General features: G+C 38.9%; 1 protein-coding gene across 2 annotated transcripts in view; it reads left to right on the plus strand.

The window, feature by feature from the left end:
• The window catches only part of LOC126259346 (WW domain-containing adapter protein with coiled-coil homolog), a 107,276-nt gene that overhangs the window by 10,168 nt on the left and 76,724 nt on the right, over positions 1–20,384 (plus strand). Inside the window, exon 5 of one of the 2 annotated variants that reach the window (XM_049956056.1) lies at positions 12,265–12,354. The exons of the other annotated variant lie outside the window; for it this stretch is intronic. Within the exon in view, the coding sequence (XP_049812013.1) occupies positions 12,265–12,354 (90 nt within the window). The remainder of the gene's footprint in view (positions 1–12,264; positions 12,355–20,384) is intronic. 2 annotated transcript variants of the gene reach the window in all.

Here is a 20,384-nt window from a genome sequence, read left to right on the forward strand (position 1 = left end):
AGTTTACAATAAACATGAATATATTTTTCGGAAGTTGCCAGTTGTGTTCTGATTAAGTTCTGAGTGCCAGATGCCTCGGAATTGCATTAGTGACGTGATCCTTCCCTGAAGCAAACACATACATACACATTTAAATATTATCCAAAGATACTTCATGATGGCAGTAACATGCTTAGCCCGTCGAAAAGAAAGAAAGAAGACTTCAGTTTTTGTGTTTTCTCTAACTGATAAACCACTTACTCTAAACGCATTAGTTCAGATTTATGACACACAGTCCGATATTAATTTAAAGTGCAAATCCTCATTAAGTTAAGTGACAAAATGCCTGTCATCACTTCTACACATGGGGTACTTTACAGATGATACACCTGAGGGGCATATTATGTGGATCAGAGGAATGAATTAACTGTTCCATTGCTGCTTGGTGTAATGTATGCACCCAATGGCATGTTTGTGTCTCTCTCACTGCCTTAGATGTGTACTGTTCTGTTGTTCTATGTAGTATGTGGTTCATATGCAGGTCCCACCTTTCATCGCTACACATGTGATTGGAAATGCTACCAATAGCTTTCGAAACACGATACACACAAACTGGATTTTTCTGGGGCTCGTATTTCAGGTTCTGTTGGTGATAGATGGGTAGGGTCAAGTGTTTTGGATAGCCCTTGTGGTAAGGACCATTTGTTTGCCCAGTAGAAGAATCGTCTTACTTTAACTATCCTACTGCACAGGGTCAAAGTTTGAATACCACAAACTTCCTCCAACTTAGACAAATGGAGCAAATTAGTTGTTTTTTTTTCCATTAGATGTGGTCTACAGTGTACCTTAAGGGGCTTATGGAGGCACCATTTAGTTCATGAGTGGTTCGTCAGAAAACTTTAGAAAGGAATCCTTTTTTTTTTTTTTTTTTTCTCCCCACGGACAACAGTGAATATATAAATAAATTGCCACAGCAAGTTGCTCAAATTATAATGGTATATTCTTTAGGCGTTTATCTACAGGGTCTATACACGCTGGGACAGCTGGGAAAAAACCCGGGAATTTTTTCATCTGGGGAAAAACTGGGAAATTTTATAGGAATACCGAGAATTTTTCATTGTTTAAGTTTTCAGTTAAATTTTTGTAATTTGGACTAGTAAGAACTGATACTCTAACAAAGAATATTACTGTATATCATTACTGCAGAAAAATACTGCAGCAATACAACATAAACAAGAGGGGAAAAAAATGAAACTTTAGTTGCCAAGGGAATGCACCATTTACAATAACAAAACACTGTGCGCACACAAACGTCTGCCAACAGCAAAGTGTGTCAAAGGCCTTTGTACGAAGACTATGCAATACTTAGTAACAGTAAAATGGTTTCTATGAGTGTGACATCAGAACTGTATACATTAGGGTCTTTTCAGAAGTTGCCGGCGGGCTCATGCACATGTGCATTTGAGTCGCGTGTGAGCAGTACCTTCTCCTGCTTCCGGCTACTTGAAGTTGTGACTGTTAGCTGTATTGACAGCAGCAGCAGCAGCAAGCAACCAGATACTAACAAGAAAATTTTTTCTGGCATGCCCTATCTGCCAGATTTGTGCATGTGCAGAGTTGTCAGAGTTGAAGTGGGGAGAGGGGTTTATGTTCAGTGATTTCGCTGTTTTCTCTTAGTTTACGACTCCCACGTCAAATAAAAACAAAATGGATTTCTGTGATCAGGGGCTATCAGGTGAATTAAAATACATTCACATGATTATGGAATGCAAAAATATATTACAATTTTCAGTTTTCTGATTTTCTTTCCACATTTTTGGCAGTCAAGCATTAATTGCCCTGCAGAATAATGAAGTTATTTTTTTTGTTTGCTAAAGAAATTTGGCTTTTACTAATCTTATCCACGGAGGCAGTCAATTTTTTGAAATTACGTGTTTCATTCCACAGTATTGGGTAGTTCCAATTGTTCACTGAATTTCAATTGCACATTTTCATCTTCTGACACGTATGGCATTATGCCATAGTAAAAAACCAAACACAAGATAAGTGCAGTACTGGTACTCCAAGAAAATTTACATCCCGAAAACCACACAGAAAAGCTTAATATGAGGTGGGGCCTACTTCATTGTGAATCTGGACAAACCGATGTTTGTTGTTGTTGTTGTTGTTGTGGTCTTCAGTCCTGAGACTGGTTTGATGCAGCTCTCCATGCTACTCTATCCTGTGCAAGCTTCTTCATCTCCCAGTACCTACTGCAACCTTCATCCTTCTGAATCTGCTTAGTGTATTGATCTCTTGGTCTCCCTCTACGATTTTTACCCTCCACGCTGCCCTCCAATGCTAAATTTGTGATCCCTTGATGCCTCAAAACATGTCCTACCAACCGATCCCTTCTTCTTGTCAAGTTGTGCCACAAACTTCTCTTCTCCCCAATCCTATTCAATACCTCCTCATTAGTTACATGATCTACCCACCGAATCTTCAGCATTCTTCTGTAGCACCACATTTCGAAAGCTTCTATTCTCTTCTTGTCCAAACTGGTTATCGTCCATGTTTCACTTCCATACATGGCTACACTCCATACAAATACTTTCAGAAACGACTTCCTGACACTTAAATCTATACTCGATGTTAACAAATTTCTCTTCTTCAGAAATGATTTCCTTGGCATTGCCAGTCTACATTTTATATCCTCTCTACTTCGACCATCATCAGTTATTTTACTCCCTAAATAGCGAAACTCCTTTACTACTTTAAGTGTCTCATTTCCTAATCTAATCCCCTCAGCATCACCCGATTTAATTTGACTACATTCCATTATCCTCGTTTTGCTTTTGTTGATGTTCATCTTATATTCTCCTTTCAAGACACTCTCCATTCCGTTCAACTGCTCTTCCAAGTCCTTTGCTGTCTCTGACAGAATTACAATGTCATCGGCGAACCTCAAAGTTTTTACTTCTTCTCCATGAATTTTAATACCTACTCCGAATTTTTCTTTTGTTTCCTTTACTGCTTGCTCAATATACAGATTGAATAACATCGGGGAGAGGCTACAACCCTGTCTCACTCCTTTCCCAACCACTGCTTCCCTTTCATGCCCCTCGACTCTTATAACTGCCATCTGGTTTCTGTACAAATTGTAAATAGCCTTTCGCTCCCTGTATTTTACCCCTGCCACCTTCAGAATTTGAAAGAGAGTATTCCAGTTAACGTTGTCAAAAGCTTTCTCCAAGTCTACAAATGCTAGAAACGTAGGTTTGCCTTTTCTTAATCTTTCTTCTAAGATAAGTCGTAAGGTTAGTATTGCCTCACGTGTTCCAACATTTCTATGGAATCCAAACTGATCTTCCCCGAGGTCCGCTTCTACCAGTTTTTCCATTCGTCTGTAAAGAATTCGCGTTAGTATTTTGCAGCTGTGACTTATTAAACTGATAGTTCGGTAATTTTCACATCTGTCAACACCTGCTTTCTTTGGTATTGGAATTATTATATTCTTCTTGAAGTCTGTGGGTATTTCGCCTGTCTCATACATCTTGCTCACCAGATGGTAGAGTTTTGTCATGACTGGCTCTCCCAAGGCCATCAGTAGTTCTAATGGAATGTTGTCTACTCCTGGGGCCTTGTTTCGACTCAGGTCTTTCAGTGCTCTGTCAAACTCTTCACGCAGTATCTTATCTCCCATTTCGTCTTCATCTACATCCTCTCCATTTCCATAATACTGTCCTCAAGTACATCGCCCTTGTATAAACCCTCTATATAATCCTTCCACCTTTCTGCCTTCCCTTCTTTGCTTAGAACTGGGTTGCCATCTGAGCTCTTGATATTCATACAAGTGGTTCTCTTCTCTCCAAAGGTCTCTTTAATTTTCCTGTAGGCAGTATCTATCTTACCCCTAGTGGGACAAGCCTCTACATCCTTACATTTGTCCTCTAGCCATCCCTGCTTAGCCATTTTGCACTTTCTGTCGATCTCATTTTTGAGACGTTTGTATTCCCTTTTGCCTGCTTCATTTACTGCATTTTTATATTTTCTCCTTTCATCAATTAAATTCAATATTTCTTCTGTTACCCAATGATTTCTATTAGCCCTCGTCTTTTTACCTACTTTATCCTCTGCTGCCTTCACTACTTCATCCCTCAGAGCTACCCATTCTTTTTCTACTGTATTTCTTTCCCCCATCCCTGTCAATTGTTCCCTTATGCTCTCCCTGAAACTCTCTACAACCTCTGGTTCTTTCAGTTTATCCAGGTCCCATCTCCTTAAATTCCCACCTTTTTGCAGTTTCTTCAGTCTTAAACTACAGTTCATAACCAATAGATTGTGGTCAGAGGCCACATCTGCCCCTGGAAATGTCTTACAATTTAAAACCTGGTTCCTAAATCTCTGTCTTACCATTATATAATCTATCTGATACCTTTTAGTATCTCCAGGATTCTTCCAGGTATACAACCTTCTTTTATGAGTCTTGAACCAAGTGTTAGCTATGATTAAGTTATGCTCTGTGCAAAATTCTACAAGGCGGCTTCCTCTTTCATTTCTTCCCCCCCAATCCATATTCACCTACTATGTTTCCTTCTCTCCCTTTTCCTACAGACGAATTCCAGTCACCCATGACTATTAAATTTTCGTCTCCCTTCACTACCTGAATAATTTCTTTTATCTCGTCATACATTTCATCAATTTCATCATCATCTGCAGAGCTAGTTGGCATATAAACTTGTACTACTGTAGTAGGCATGGGCTTTGTGTCTATCTTGGCCACAATAATGCGTTCACTATGCTGTTTGTAGTAGCTAACCCGCACTCCTATTTTTTTAATTCATTATTAAACCTACTCCTGCATTACCCCTATTTGATTTTGTATTTATAGCCCTGTAATCACCTGACCAAAAGTCTTGTCCCTCCTGCCACCGAACTTCACTAATTCCCACTATATCTAACTTTAACCTATCCATTTCTCTTTTTAAATTTTCTAACCTACCTGCCCGATTAAGGGATCTGACATTCCACACTCCGATCCGTAGAATGCCAGTTTACTTTCTCCTGATAACGACGTCCTCTTGAGTAGTCCCCGCCCGGAGATCCGAATGGGGGACTATGTGCACTTCAAACTGAATTATGTATTTTATCGTAGTTTACGAAATTCCGATGGTCTTGGCATATTCTCTGATGTCATTTTCCATTTATGACATAATGTAAGATCTCTTAATGCTTTGTACGTACGGGCTTCCTACATCACTACAACTGTGCATGCGCAATAATGCCTTTTTTCTGGCGCTCTCTGGTAACTGCTAAAACGAACTTATTTTTTGGGAAAATATTGCAAATGGTGGTTTGGAAAGTGTGACTTAAACTAAATTTCCTTTTACGTCAGATGAATTGTTGCATGTGAGAATGTGCAATTAATTTCTTAAATTATGGTGTGTTTGACTCTCCTTTAAAACTTAACACTTTGAGGACCAGCCACTTAGAAGACTTTTGAGTTCAGAAGACAGACAATTATGTCATTATTTTAAATTTCACTGGCAGATTTGTATGATGTATCTTAAAGTGTAACACGCGCAAAAAAAGACAAATATTACTTGTGAAAGCTTAGCTTCTCTTGTTGCTTACTAATCTTAGAGACCAATATTATACTTGAAAGCTCAGATTTTCTTGTAGCTACACTGTGTATGTTAATGTAAACCATTAACTTTTCCTTTTTCTGTGTTCACGCTACTTAACAGTGTTCTTGCTATTGGCTGACTATATCGCTTGTCCTATGCTCTTAATATCTGCTGTCATCGTCTGGTGAGATCACGTGGCATTAGTTATGATTGGGTTATGAATGGGCATCACAATCTCGATTTCTATGCTCCAGAAACTAATGTGCTGTGTTTGGTGGAATTCGAATTTATGCTTTCGTAGTACGAAAATATGCAGCGTATATGTTGCTGCACATCCATTTCCAAGAAACAGAGGTGCAAAGTTACTGTACTTGTAGACGTAAAATATGCATGTGAAAAATCCTGTGTAAGGCTGAAACATTGAGAAATATGCTATAAAGTGTGTATGTCATCATCATAAGGGTTCTGGGAACTCAATGTTGCAGTACTGAAGCACATGCAAAATTTTTGTGTACATGAAATCCAGTCTGAGGTTTAAAATTAATTTTGCCTTGTTTCAATTTCACACAAGTAAACTAAAATTTGACTGATCCAATGACGTTCTTTTTATACGAGTAAAATGTAATGCTCTGGCATGGAAGAGAAGGGAATTGGAAGAAAAATGCTGCTATTGGAGCACAAAAAAGACAGTTATGTCCTTATTTAAAAGATTGACTAAAAAGTAAGGTACCAGTTACCTATTGTACTTCCTCAACATCTTAAAACTTTCTGCAAAAAATTTGGTATGCGAACATACTCATTTTTTTTTTATGCTGAAGGAGGAGGAGACAGTGACAGTGGGAAAGAGATCAAAAAGTATTAAATACCGGAAGATAGTGGTTGTAGTATAGAAAGAATGAATGTAGCAGTGTCGTTTGGGGGGGGGGGGTTTGAGAAGAGGTGAGAGTGAGAAGAAATAGCAGCAGTGGAGAAAAATAAATGAGATAATAGCAGTTGGAGAGACCAAGAGGGAGACAATGGCAGTCAAAATATGAGAGGAAACAGTAGTAGTTGGACAGAATGAAAGAGATGTTGCTGTGAGACAGGAACAGTGGCAGTTAGAGAGACAGAGATGATAATGAGCTGGGTTGAACGAATGAGAGAGAATGGGGAAGGGGACTAGATGTGTATGAGCGATGTACAGTGATGGACTAGTGGGTGTGAGCGAGTTATAGTTCAGCAAGCTTGTGGGAGTGAGAGGTGAGTTCGGTGTTAAAAGGAACACGTGTATGTTTGCATGCCAAAATTTTTCGGAAAAATGTTATAGGTACTGAGGAACGTCGAATAAAGCAGCAAGTATGAGACTTTTCAGTCAGTCCTTGAAACAGGGGCGTAGTTGCCTTTTTTGTGCTACAGTAGGAGCATTTTTCTGCTTGTTTCTACGCCTTTCAACAGAATGCCAAAATCTCCTTTACCAGAACTCAGGAACACCTCTCTCTCTCTCTCTCTCTCTCTCTCTCTCTCTCTCTCTCTCTCTTCCCCCCCCCCCCCCCCCTCCTCTTTCTATCACATCATTTGGTTTCAAAACAAGGCAATATTTCAGTTCAGGTTTCTTCTTGTAACACACAAAGATGGCATTTCATATGGTAATGTACTGACTCTATCTTTTGTTATACTCTGACATTGCCAGTGATGGGTTACTGTTCCCTTCTTCTGTCTGTGATGGTATTCAGTGCCGAGTCTCAGTAATTTTGTGCCGTTTACCACCAGCACACTGAAATTTCCAGTGGCGTTTTCCGGTATCTGGTGAACGGGGCTGCAAACACTGATGTTTGTTATCACAACGAATCTCTCCCTTGGGTGATGCCAATTGTGCGTGTGCTTTTCGGAGAAAATGTTCTTGGTAAGTCCACAACCCTTTGCCAAAATGAATTACCCAAGTGTAACCCACATTCTGTGAAGCTTCCTTTTACATGAGCAAAATTCTTTTCTTAGTTAGCTATTCGTGGGAAGTGTGTGTAGTGCACCATCCTCGCTGAAATATTCCTTTACTGAGCCTCATTTGTCATGTTTGGTTGTTACTGTGTATAAATTGGAATATTTGTTGAGTGCTGTCACTTGTGCAGCTTGCCATCTATAGTTTAGGTTTAAGGATGATTCAGTTGTGCATCTACAGAATGACATTGTCAGATGATGGTGTGTTCACATAAACTAAACATTGGTATAATAGTGACGCTTCGCCCAGTATTCAGATGAATGAGGTAACATCCTTTTTCCAAAAAATGAAAGTAAAGTAACAACATTAAGGAAGTAGCAATGATGGTATATTTTTAATGACCAAAGCAAAATTCATAGAGGATGTTCTTGAAGGCCATGTAGTAAGTTCTCCATTCTGCTGATAACTATGACAATGGAAAAACACCGTGCAAACATTTCAGAATTTATTTATTCACTTGAAGAAATATGTGCAAACACACCAAACAATATTTAGAAGGCAGTGCATACTGTCTTTTGACTTTTGTTCTTTGGGCCTTATTTTCTTTTCAGGTGTCAAATAACTTCAAAAAATATTCCTCCTCCTTCAGTACAGTTGACTTTTACACTCTTGAAAAATTTTTCGTTAAAACATGTTATTTATGTTCTTATTTATAAATAGTAAAGGCACTTCTTTGTTCAGGTATTGTAAAACAAAAAAAACAACTTTTGCTTTTAGATATTTGGTCTCCTTTGTGGAAGAACACTCACAGGAAAAATGAATCCTCATACAACCACTGCAGAGTTATAAAAACAAACAAACAATAAAATAAAATTTAAGAAAGCACAAAACTGTGGCAAGAATTGGTTGACTTAAGTGTTAGCAGACAGTATTACCATACTCTGCTTTTGTTTTTACACATACGCAGTCTTCAGAATTCTCAGGATTTTAGAACTAAACACTTTTTACAATCAATATTCATTGACACCCACAACATGGTTCGTGACTGATTTACATGATAGTGCATGTCATGTGCCACAAGCATTTGATTTAGACAAACATGTCAGCTGTATAAAACAAACAGTGGAAAATCTGGGATGGAATAATTACTATTATGGAAAGGATAGACTACTACTAACCATAAGCAGAGATGCTGAGTTGCAAATAGGCACAACAATTTGACAGTCTTTTTTTTATCGTGCCTATCTGCGGCTCAGCATTTCCACTATATGCTGGGTAAGTAATTTGTTCTTTTCATAGTATTGTCATAGCTGCATAAAACAGGTATTAATAACAGATGAAACTGTCAGGATGACCTTATTGGTTATTGCATACTGTGGTGCACTTCTTTAGTAGCTTCCAAAATAGTTGCTTTGAATCGTTACATTTTATCAGTGGAGACAGGGTTTAAGAATCTTGTCGTGGTAGTTTGGGTACTTTTAATGCTCACAAGGTGCTTTCCTTTTGAGAACAGGTTTGATGTTCGGGTACAAAAACAAGCTGTAGAGGGGGAAGGGGTTGGCAATGGGTTAAGCTGTAGAGAGAATGGGAAAATAGAAATGTACTTCATACCCAAAACACACACATTGTTGATGCATCATAGTTTGACATATTGTCATGGTGAAGAATCCAGAAATGCCAGATGTTTGACTGATAATGTGACAATTGTGTTGTGCTACAAGACAGAGAAGTAGTTTTAACAGAGTGTAGTTACAGTCCCTCAGCTCATGTGGAATTGAGACAAAAATGTTCTTTAGATTGTTGGTCAAAACTTTGGGAACAAGATTACCACAATTTTTGTGTATAAGTTGTCATAAGGAATTTACTGATAGTGCATTGTGATATCAGTCTGAATGACACACACACACACACACACACACACACACACACACACACACACACAGAGTTACAAAAAGGTACGGCCAAACTTTCAGGAAACATTCATCACACACAATTAAAGAAAATATGTTATGTGGACATGTGTCCGGAAACGCTTAATTTCCATGTTAGAGCTCATTTTAGTTTAGTCAGTGTGTACTGTACTTCCTCGGTTCACCGCCAGTTGGCCCATTGAAGGAAGGTAATGTTGACTTCGGTGCTTGTGTTGACATGCGACTCATTGCTCTACAGTACTAGCATCAAGCACATCAGTATGTGGCATCAACAGGTTAGTGTTCATCACGAACGTGGTTTTGCAGTCAGTGCAATGTTTACAAATGTGGAGTTGGCAGATGCCCATTTGATGTATGGGTTAGCACGGGGCAATAGCCGTGGCGCAGTATGTTTGTATCGAGACAGATTTCCAGAACGAAGGTGTCCCAACAGGAAGACGTTCGAAGCAATTGATCGGCGTCTTAGGGAGCACGGAACATTCCAGCCTATGACTCGTGACTGGTGAAGACCTGGAACGACGAGGACACCTGCAATGGAAGAGGCAATTCTTCGTGCAGTTGATGATAACCCTAATGTCAGCGTCAGAAGTTGCTGCTGTACAAGGTAACGTTGACCATGTCACTGTATGGAGAGTCCTATGGGAGAACCAGTTGTTTCCGTACCATGTACAGCGTGTGCAGGCACTATCAGCAGCTGATTGGCCTCCACGGGTACACTTCTGCGAATGGTTCATCCAACAATGTGTCAATCCTCATTTCAGTGCAAATGTTATCTTTACGGATGAGGCTTCATTCCAACGTGATCAAATTGTAAATTTTCACAATCAACATGTGTGGGCTGACGAGAATCCGCACGCAATTGTGCCATCAAGTCATCAACACAGATTTTCTGTGAACGTTTGGGCAGGCATTGTTGGTGATGTCTTGATTGGGCCCCATGTTCTTCCACCTACGCTCAATGGAGCACGTTATCATGATTTCATATGGGATACTCTACCTGTACTGCTAGAACATGTGCTTTTACAAGTACGACACAACATGTGGTTAATGCACGATGGAGCTCCTGCACATTTCAGTCGAAGTGTTCGTACGCTTCTCAACAACAGATTCGGTGACCGATGGATTGGTAGAGGCGGACCAAGCCTATGGCCTCCACGCTCTCCTGACCTCAACCCTCTTGACTTTCATTTATGGGGGCATTTGAAAGCTCTTGTCTACATAACCCCGATACCAAATGTAGAGACTCTTCATGCTCGTATTGTGGATGGCTGTGATACAATACGCCATTCTCCAGGGCTGCATCAGCACATCAGGGATTCCATGCGATGGAGGGTGGATGCATGTATCCTCGCTAACGGAGGACATTTTGAACATTTCCTGTAACAAAGTGTTTGAAGTCACGGTGGTACGTTCTGTTGCTGTGTGTTTCCATTCCATGATTAATGTGATTTGAAGAGAAGTAATAAAATGAGCTCTAACATGGAAAGAAAGCGTTTCCGGACACATGTCCACATAACATATTTCCTTTCTTTGTGTGTGAGGAATGTTTCCTGAAAGTTTGGCCGTACCTTTTTGTAACACCCTGTATATATATACTAGTACAGTGTAAATGTAGATGTATTGAATTTTTAGTATCAGAATATTGATTTCACAAATAGTTTCCATGAAATGTATTTGCAGTTGCGAACGTGGACTGCAGTTAGCTGTATAATGGAATGATGACAATGAAAATTTGTAAGACTGGGATTAAAAACCACATTTTCCTCTTATCGCGAGCAGTTGCCTTACAATTAGGCTATCTGAGCGAGACTCACGGCCAAACCCAAACTTTAATGTGTCATGCATGCATGCCCGAAGGAACTTTGCATCGTAATTTTGATTAATACAGACACTGCAATATCGAATAAATAGTTTGGTTGCAACCAGTAGTTTACTAAGTATATAAGTGAGTCCTGAACTTTTCAGTAATGTCAAATTGAAATGATTAACAGCATGGAAACCCTTGACATGTAGCAGGGATGTTCCATATTTCATACAGTTGTGTAATTTTAGTTCAGTAAGTGTATTTTACAGGAACTACTGCCTTCTGTAACACTTGACTGCCACACATTAAACATAATGCTCTTGCCAAATAAATTGGAATAAATTTTAATTGGTATATCAAAAAGTATACATGGCATTGGCAGCAAGTAGTTATAATTACTGTTTATTTTAATAAAAAAAAACATTCCAGATTGCAATACATTTTTATTTTTAGTTCTGGTCACTGGTTTTGGTGTAAAAGACCATCCTCATACCAAGGCTCCAGGTGACATGAGGAGCTGGAGCACAGAGATGTGTAGTACTGACTAGTGAAACAGTTAATGACAGGTACCAGTCAGTACTGTTTGCTTGTGACATCAGGAGCCTTGGTCTGAGAAAGGCCATATAGTCCAAAACATGTAACCAGAATAAAAAGTAAAAAATGTATTGCTGTCTAGACTGCTCTTTATTAAAATATCAAGTATAGTCTCTGTTGTTCCATGATGTGGAATGTAACTCCAGAATTAAGGGGAGTAATTAGATTGTTTCAATAATAAAACAGCAGTTAAAGCTCTGTGTCATACAGATTCATTGTTTATCTTTTAATAGTGACTCACATTATTACCTTCTTAGTCAAAGGACTTCATTTGTCATGATTAAGCCACCACCACCTTACATGTTTGGTATGTTAGGTACATTGCTGCTCAAATTCCGTTGAAATTAGTTGATTCAGTTTCTCATTAGACTGGGATTTCTTATAGTAGAACATGTTATCTCAAATTTAAGCAGTGTATTTTTAAAAAATTTTCAGAAAATTATACTACATCCGATTAAACTAGCAACACAGAATTCAACCTCACGAGATTCATCACAGCGCAAACTTCCTCATAATTCCTGTCAGGTGAGTGACACGGCAGCTGAATGCATCAGTACATTAATTTCAGGCATGCCGTGTCCTCCTAGGTTTGTAAACCTATGGCATGTGAATTTAGTTATGTTGTAAATGTAGGGCATGCTAAAATACGTGTTCCTCTTGTCTGCATAAAGGTGTCGTGGAGGTTTATGACTTGAGGGATACACATCTTTTTAAGTAATACCATGGACTGTTAGCATCATTTCTTCTGATGCAGTTATAACAGCAGTTATTATCAATCTTCTGTTGTAATTTAAAATCTTACTGTAGAGTGTTAAAGCTCGAATTTCAAAAATGTTTATTCATGTACATCTCTTTTTATTCAATTTGTTGACTGTTCGTAACATTCTGAAGAACCACTGAATTGCCCCAATTCTTGTTTTTTATTATTGTAGTTTTAGCACGTTGCTTTTAATTTCGTGGTAAAATGACACTATTTTCTCTGTGGTTGCTTGCTTTTGATTCATCACTAATTTTTCAAGGTCTCTAATAGGAAAAAAAATAGCCTTGCACAGAAATGAACACACCTCGTTACAATGAGTAAAGGTTGAGAAACTGCATTTTTCCTTATTGTGTAAATTTGATTTTACATTCAGTCTGATGATGTCATATAATAAGCCATCAAAATTCTACTTACTTTGACCCTTTACACAGGTATCGTAATGTAGTTTCAGTGTAATTATTATTTCAGTAGCCAACAATTCCGTTGAATGTGACACAAATAGAGTAGTTTGGTTTTTATTTTTAACTCTGTGGGAATAACATGATACATATATTGCATGTAACATGCTTAAGTTAATGCTATACGTTACAGATTTTGTGGAAACACATTTCATTGAATTTCCTTTATTTTTTTCTTTTTAACAGTGTAAATGTAATTTTTTTAAAAAAAGTTAGCTGTACTTTGACCAGGGCTGGTGACAAGTCATTGTTTGGGACACCAAGCTGAGAGGGGCACTCAAGTGTAAGATAATTAGCAGAAACTGACATGGGTGAAAGTATAAGAGTGAAAAGGGAGGAAGGGAGGGGGGCACCAAATTTTAAGATGCTTGTGTGGAGAAATGTTTTCAAGCTGGCCCTGACTGTGACTGTACAGTGCAACACTGGGCAAAATAACTATTTTGAAAGTACCCAGAGTTGTGGTAATCCAGTTACTCTTCAGTTATTGCACTACAGTGTCGTTTTCTGCACTGCTCGCCACGCTCTGTGTCGTTTTGGTTTTGGTTTTGGCTACGCTCTGTGATGTTTTGTTTTTTGGCCAAGTTCAGTGTTGTTATGTGGGAAATGACTTCCAGTTTGATTAAACGCGAACCTCAACCTGCTTTTTACAGCTAAATTACAAATTTTGTGATATTGAAAAAATAGCCCATTACACATTGTTTCACGTTATTGTTCGTGCAATATTTTTCTGTCCCTAGTGAGGTAGCCTTACACTTGAACTTCAATAGCCTTTACATGTTTCAAATGGAAAAAGAAAAAAATTGCCTATTCATCAGATTGACAGAATTTTTTGAACATTTTATATTAGATAAATACCTGATTGTTGGGAAAACAGGATAATTTGTAATAAGCATGATGCCTACATCAGAGAAGTGTGGGTAGTGAAGACATTTTAAAATGTGAACAAACAAGTAGTAAGCATCGTCCGAGACACCTTTTGTGATTCCGAAAATATTTTACACAGATTTGCTGTAGGTGGCATATTGCTAGAAATATTTGAAGACAGTAAAACATTGACAGCAGCCAACACCACTGACAATTCTTCATTAGGGTCAGGTGATTGCTGAAGAGTTGCAATTTAATAATTGTAACCTGTTCTGAGAAGATATTTGTGACAGGCAAGGGAGTGGTAATCAGATCACTGATCAGAATGGATACTTTGATTTCCTTGTACAGAATAGGTCATAAAAGATCTCTCTCTCGCAATGTAGTGACATTGGATGCCACTGCTGGAACTTCTAAAATTCACTGACAGTTGTCTTTTACTGAACAAATTCTGCATATATCAAACTTTGAGAACCTGCATTTTCTCTTTTATAATTATTTCATGAAGCATGTGCAGTGAAATTACAGTTTGTATGTAATAATCTTCCCTTCATTTGGAAAAAAGGCGCAAAAAATGGTCTGTCACCTGATATTTTTCACGGAAATTAGGAGTAGGAAATAAATGTCAGTCTGCAATTCTTATTACTAAAAACTAATAATTGTGTGGTGCATTGGAGTGCCAGTCTCAAAATTATCTTGTAAATGTCTTAATGACTCCTGACAGAAATAATGTTACAGAAAGAAATGATCTGGTCTTCAAACATGTTTACTGAAAGACTGTTTAAACATTAAAACCATTTGATCAGTTTGCTTGTGAGCATAACGAAGTTAGGTCAAATTTCCAAAAATTTGAAACACAAAATTTTTGTGGAATTGTTCTGGTTACCGTATTTACTCAAATCTAAGCCACACCTGAAATTTGAGACTCTAAATTCAAGGGGAGAGAAAAGTTTTGGACCGCCCCTCCAAATAGAAACAAAGTTGGTCCATTGTAACATGAGACACAATTGAGGTTGAAGATACAGCTGCAGTAGTGTGGTTCGAGTCGTAAGCTTAACAGTTAATCTTTACCAAGTAGCCATTGCTGTGTGTCAGGTGCTCCGTCCGTATTTATAAGGGTACCCTTCCTTTTTCAAGTGCTTCGTCTGGTTTGAATCAGTTGCTTATTTTGCTTTGATCTGATAAGTGCCGTTCTCTTTGTTGTAGGTGTTTATGTCACTCTAAGCTGAAAACGCATTATTGAACTGTGTCATGCATTGTTTGTCGTATTCTGATAATGAGTGTCGCCACTCGCGGCAATGCTTGCTTTTGTGCACGCTACCACGGCTTACAATTAAAAAAAAGAGGAATTGTCTCATAACCGAAACAACGGCAAGTGACTGCTATTTGTTGTTACTTACGCAGCTTTGATAATGATCAACAAGAACCAAATAATAGACTGCGAATGATAGAATTTATTCCGAACGAGAGTTTAGCGAAAATTTTTCTCGATTTGAAAATCTTTGCGGACGCCTCTTGAGTACTTTACATTCTGCACAGAAACTAGATTCATCTTAGATTCATGCTTCATTTCTGACTGTATCACTATTCAGCATAAGAATAATACGAATATAAACATGACTTATATGTATATTCTTCCAAGTTTGCTGTTGTCTCACTCTAGTTTCGTAGTTTATTAGGCAGACAGAATTTAAATGAGATAGCAGCAAACACAAAAGAATACATGGCATAATGTTTACAGTCTTTTACCTTTTCTTTTAATTTATTTACTGACGCATAGGTTTTGGCGCATAGGTTTTATCTTGGTGCGTGTGTAGTGCTACATATATTAGACAGCAGAAGCTAGTTGTGGCGGCACCTACCAACATTTTTCAGAACTTCCACTTACTTTGCACTCGATTCTAAGCCGTAAGCGGTTTTTCGGATTACAAAAACCGGAAAAAAAGTGCGGCTTAGATTCGAGTAAATACGGTAATCATAGACGGATTCCAACTGCAGATTTGCCTCTCATTTCATGTATAGACTAAGACTTTGCATTTGGAATACTGTGGTGTAGTGAGGGGTAAATATAATTTATACATTGGAACGGTTTTTAGGGGAAAATGAGAACACTTGTATATTACTTTTAAATAAATTTTGCTAGTGTATGATTTTCCTCACTTCATAGTTGATTTCGAGCAACAGTGATCGCAAGTCAGTTTACGCTCCTTTTTACTTTATTTGGTCTTTCAAAAAGTGCCCTCCAATTTGTTTGCTATTACTTGTTCCTTTGTACAATTGTTGGTAGGAACAGCTGATTCTTAGCTCCATTCCACATAAAGTGGACAAGGAATCAGCCCTAGCTGACCATCTCTCATTTAAGCTGGGTATGGCACATGCATTCCTTACACAATGAAACGAAGCTACTTCTGGCAAATTATGCAGTCACAATGTGACAGATGCCTATGCACCTATGTCACTCAACTCTGTTCCACTACCAGCAATTTATACTGTTTGTGCATTGCCCAAAATTGGGATCTGACGCTATATTTTACTGAAGAACTCCCAACAGCTTCCGTTAGTCTGTTTCCTTAGAGTTTCCTTTCAATATCCCCTGTGGGCTGTACCTTGTCTGGGCTGGACATGTTCTGTGGCCCCTAGAAGGATGCTGACCCTACCCTTCCCTGACACCCGCTTGTTTCAATCCTCCCAAGATTATTCTAATTCGATATGCATCTACACGTGTGGATCGAAAGTCAACAGGGTTAGTGATGCTTTTGCATATGCAAGGGGACACTAGAAGCACTCTCAGCCAAGTGCCTGCAGTGTATACAATGCAGAGTTGGTTGCCATCTCTCGAGCTTTGCAATATCCCAGAAACTGGAAGTAGCAGGGTGAGTGTCTTAGCAGCACCTGGAAGAAGGGAAATGTTCTTTATGGTGACACAAAATAGGGTTTTAGCTTTCTTAGGTGAAGAAAATGTAGCTTATTGTGCCTTGGCGAAAAGGATACTGTTGCATTTCAAATGGAAGGTGAAAATGCACTAAGCTGACAAGTCATGGGATAGCTCCAAATATCGTGTTTGACCCCTTTCCACCTGATGTGCAGCAACTCGATCTAGCATGGTCTCGACAAGTTGTTGGAAGTTCCCGGCAGAAATATTGAGCCATGCTACGTCTATAGCTGTCCATAATTGCAAAAGTATTAGCAGTGCAGGATTTCATGCGCAAACTGACCTATTGATTATGTCCATAAATATTCAATGGGATTAATGTTGGGTGGTCTGGGAGGCCAAATCACTCACTCGAATTATCCAGAATGTTCTTCATATCAATTGCGAACAATTGTAGCCCAGTGAAATGAAAGAGTGACACTGTGAATCTTGGAATATTGAGTTCTCTAAAGATTTCTGTAATGGAATATCCCATACATCTAGCTCCAACTACCATTCTGTGTTCAAAGTCTGTTAACTTTTGTGGTACAGCCATAAGCATGTCAGAAACGTTTTAACATCAATCATCAGAGTAGAAATGACAGCTCCACCAATCTGCTGCCCTTATACAGGGTGTCCCAGCTATCTTGTCCACCCAAAATATCTCTGGAACAATAACAGCTATTGGAAAACTACTTTCACCGGTATCAATGTAGGGCTGGGGCCCATGAATGTACATATTTGGAAACATTCTAAAACGAAAGCATATGTGTTTTTTAACACAAACTTATGTTTTTTTTTAAATGGACCTCCTATATTTTTTCTTCAGCAATCCATAGCATGACAAAGCACACACACAGTGGCGTTGATTGCATCGCAATATTCCCATTACATCCCGAGATATTAAGACGCGAAGTTGACGCTTGAAACACCCGACATGCACTGCTAGCGCACATCCTGAGGCTCAGGCATGAACCCCATGCTGCCCGTAATCGCGATGTGAGTGACATGCGTAATCACACTTCCATACTTATCAAGAGGTCCGAAACAAATAATACGGTCTGCTGCCATCCTGCATTAACATCGTACATTCCAGCAGGTATTTATCCCATAGGCTAGGGTTGATGCGGTTCTGTAACATATCTGTGTACCGCAACGTTAGTCACAAAGTTAACTTCACTTATCGTTAATCCGTTACTAAAAAGGTAATGCCGTTCAACGTTAAAAGTTTACTTTACTGTAGATCTAGCGCAAGTGACAGTTAATCGTTCACTTGTAATAGTAAAATTCATGTTGATGGTTTTAGTGAAACGAGCAAGTGGACTAAAAGTTTTACCATTGTTTAGGTAAAAATGTTTTGATTTGGGAAGTTCAGGTAGGACATAGAAGATGAATGTAAACATGTTTAACCAATTAGTTTTATTATCACATAATTATCAATGTTATGTTTATCTAATGCGTTAAATGACAAATTGTTGCAAACAAATGTTTCTTAACATCACTGGGTAAATTGGCCCTTCCACTGTGATACCAGCACTACATACTAAACATAGCGTTCACATCTAATGCTCAAAGTGATGCCCATTGGCTTGCATACATAGGGTCACTCTGCAGATGAAGGATGCCCTACTTTGTGCTACTGTTTCCTCTTTGATGGCTGTACAAGCATCAATAATGCGTTGCTTCATGTCCTCTGGTGTTGTTGGTTCATGTTGGTAAACAGCATCCTTCACTGCTCCCCAAAGAAAATAACCCAGCGGTGTAAGGTCCAGAGATCGGGCAGGCCACCTAACTGGGCCACCTCGTCCAATCCACATACCAGGGAACTTGTGGTTCAGAAGTCGTCGTGCTCTTAAGGTGTTATGTGCAGGGCATCCGTCATGCTGATACTACATGACCATTCTCCGGTTCAGAGGTACGGTGTCCTAGAGGACAGGAAGATTGCAGCAGACTGTATTATTCGTTTCGGACCTCTTGATAAGTATGGAGGTGTGATTACACATGTCAGTCACATCGCGATTACGGGCAGCATGGAGTTCACGCCTGAGCCTCAGGACGTGCGCTAGCAGCGCATGTCGGGTGTTTCAAGCGTCAACTTCGCGTCTCAGTATCTCAGGATGTAATGGGAATATTGCGATGCAATCAACGCCATTGTGTATGTGCTTTGTCGTGCTATGGATTGCTGAAGGAAAAAATATAGGAGGTCCATTTAAAAAAACATAAGTTTATACTGTGGGAATGCGATACTGCCGCTGTCTGTGTATATGCATATTGCTGTCCCATGATTTTTGTAACCTGTGTAGTGCCAAACTAGAATGCTTTTTCAGTAATCTGTGCGAAAAGCAAGTTGTGTACTGTCAGTATGCATGGCCAAGATGTGTGGGCTTTAAAATTCTCTGCCCTTCGGTCAGAATAATACGTAGTTGGCTCACCTGGCTTTCACTCTGTGTCTACTTCGCTCATCAAAATGTAGAACATGATCTGTCCAAAAGTATTACTGATACCTACAAAATGTATTTTGATGAGCAGAATAATTTGTGATGTTTAAAGCTTTGTATGCTTAAGTTTCACAGATGTGTCAAATCTCCTGGATAAATTGTCTGATGTGTACAGTGGTGTTGTCATTGAGGAAATGATAGCATTTAAACAGTGAGTGCAAATGTATTAAACTACACTGCAGACTCAACAAATGCTGGTTAAAGCTTGTCTAAAACACTTGGCATCAAAAATTTTTGAGCTTTCAGTCCATTACTTTGTATCGAAGTACAAGACACAGTGTTTGAAATTGTCAAAGAAAACTTGGAAGCTGGTGAAATTCTTGTGTTTGTGTATTTTGCAGAGTATTGCTCTTGTGGTTTGGAATGCTCTGCAGGATTTGCATTGGGAGAATAGTCAGGCAACATTATGCAAATTTTCACGGCAGTTAAGCTCATTGCATTAGTGTATCATTGATGGTTCACAAATTGACACTCTTACAGTGCATGTATTCACAAAAAAGTTGCACATTTGTGCCATCACAAACAGGATTTTGGATTTACTGCTCCCCCCCCCCCCCCCTTTCTCCTGCCATGGTAAATCGTCTTGTGTTGTTGGTAGGGTACCTTTACTACACACACACACACACACACACACACACACACACACACAGTGATACATCAGTTCAGTTTTTTTACAGGAGATTTGTTCCATCTTTGTGATCAAAACATATAAAAACAGCATTTATTCACTAAAATAACAAATTGATTGACTCTGAAGACTGACCCAGAAGAAAGGATTCAAAAAGACTTGGAATCTTGTCTGAACATAAGAACCAATTTGTTCCTCATGATCTGTATAAAGATTAGAGTTTCAAAAGGCTGTTTAGAATTTCTCCATAGTTTGTGGCCAAAGTTGGACAAGATATTGAACCAGATAATCCCAGTTTGGGTAAACAATAAAACCTGATACCTGGCCAGTATGTTGCTTGTGTGTATGTATGACAATGAACGGTATTCTGGAAATATTTGTTATCTTGGAAGAGCCGCAAGATGCAAAAATTGCCTAAAAAGGAAAGTTGCCACTC

This window comes from Schistocerca nitens, chromosome 5, assembly GCF_023898315.1.
Source record: "Schistocerca nitens isolate TAMUIC-IGC-003100 chromosome 5, iqSchNite1.1, whole genome shotgun sequence".
Taxonomy (NCBI): Eukaryota; Metazoa; Arthropoda; class Insecta; order Orthoptera; family Acrididae; genus Schistocerca; species Schistocerca nitens.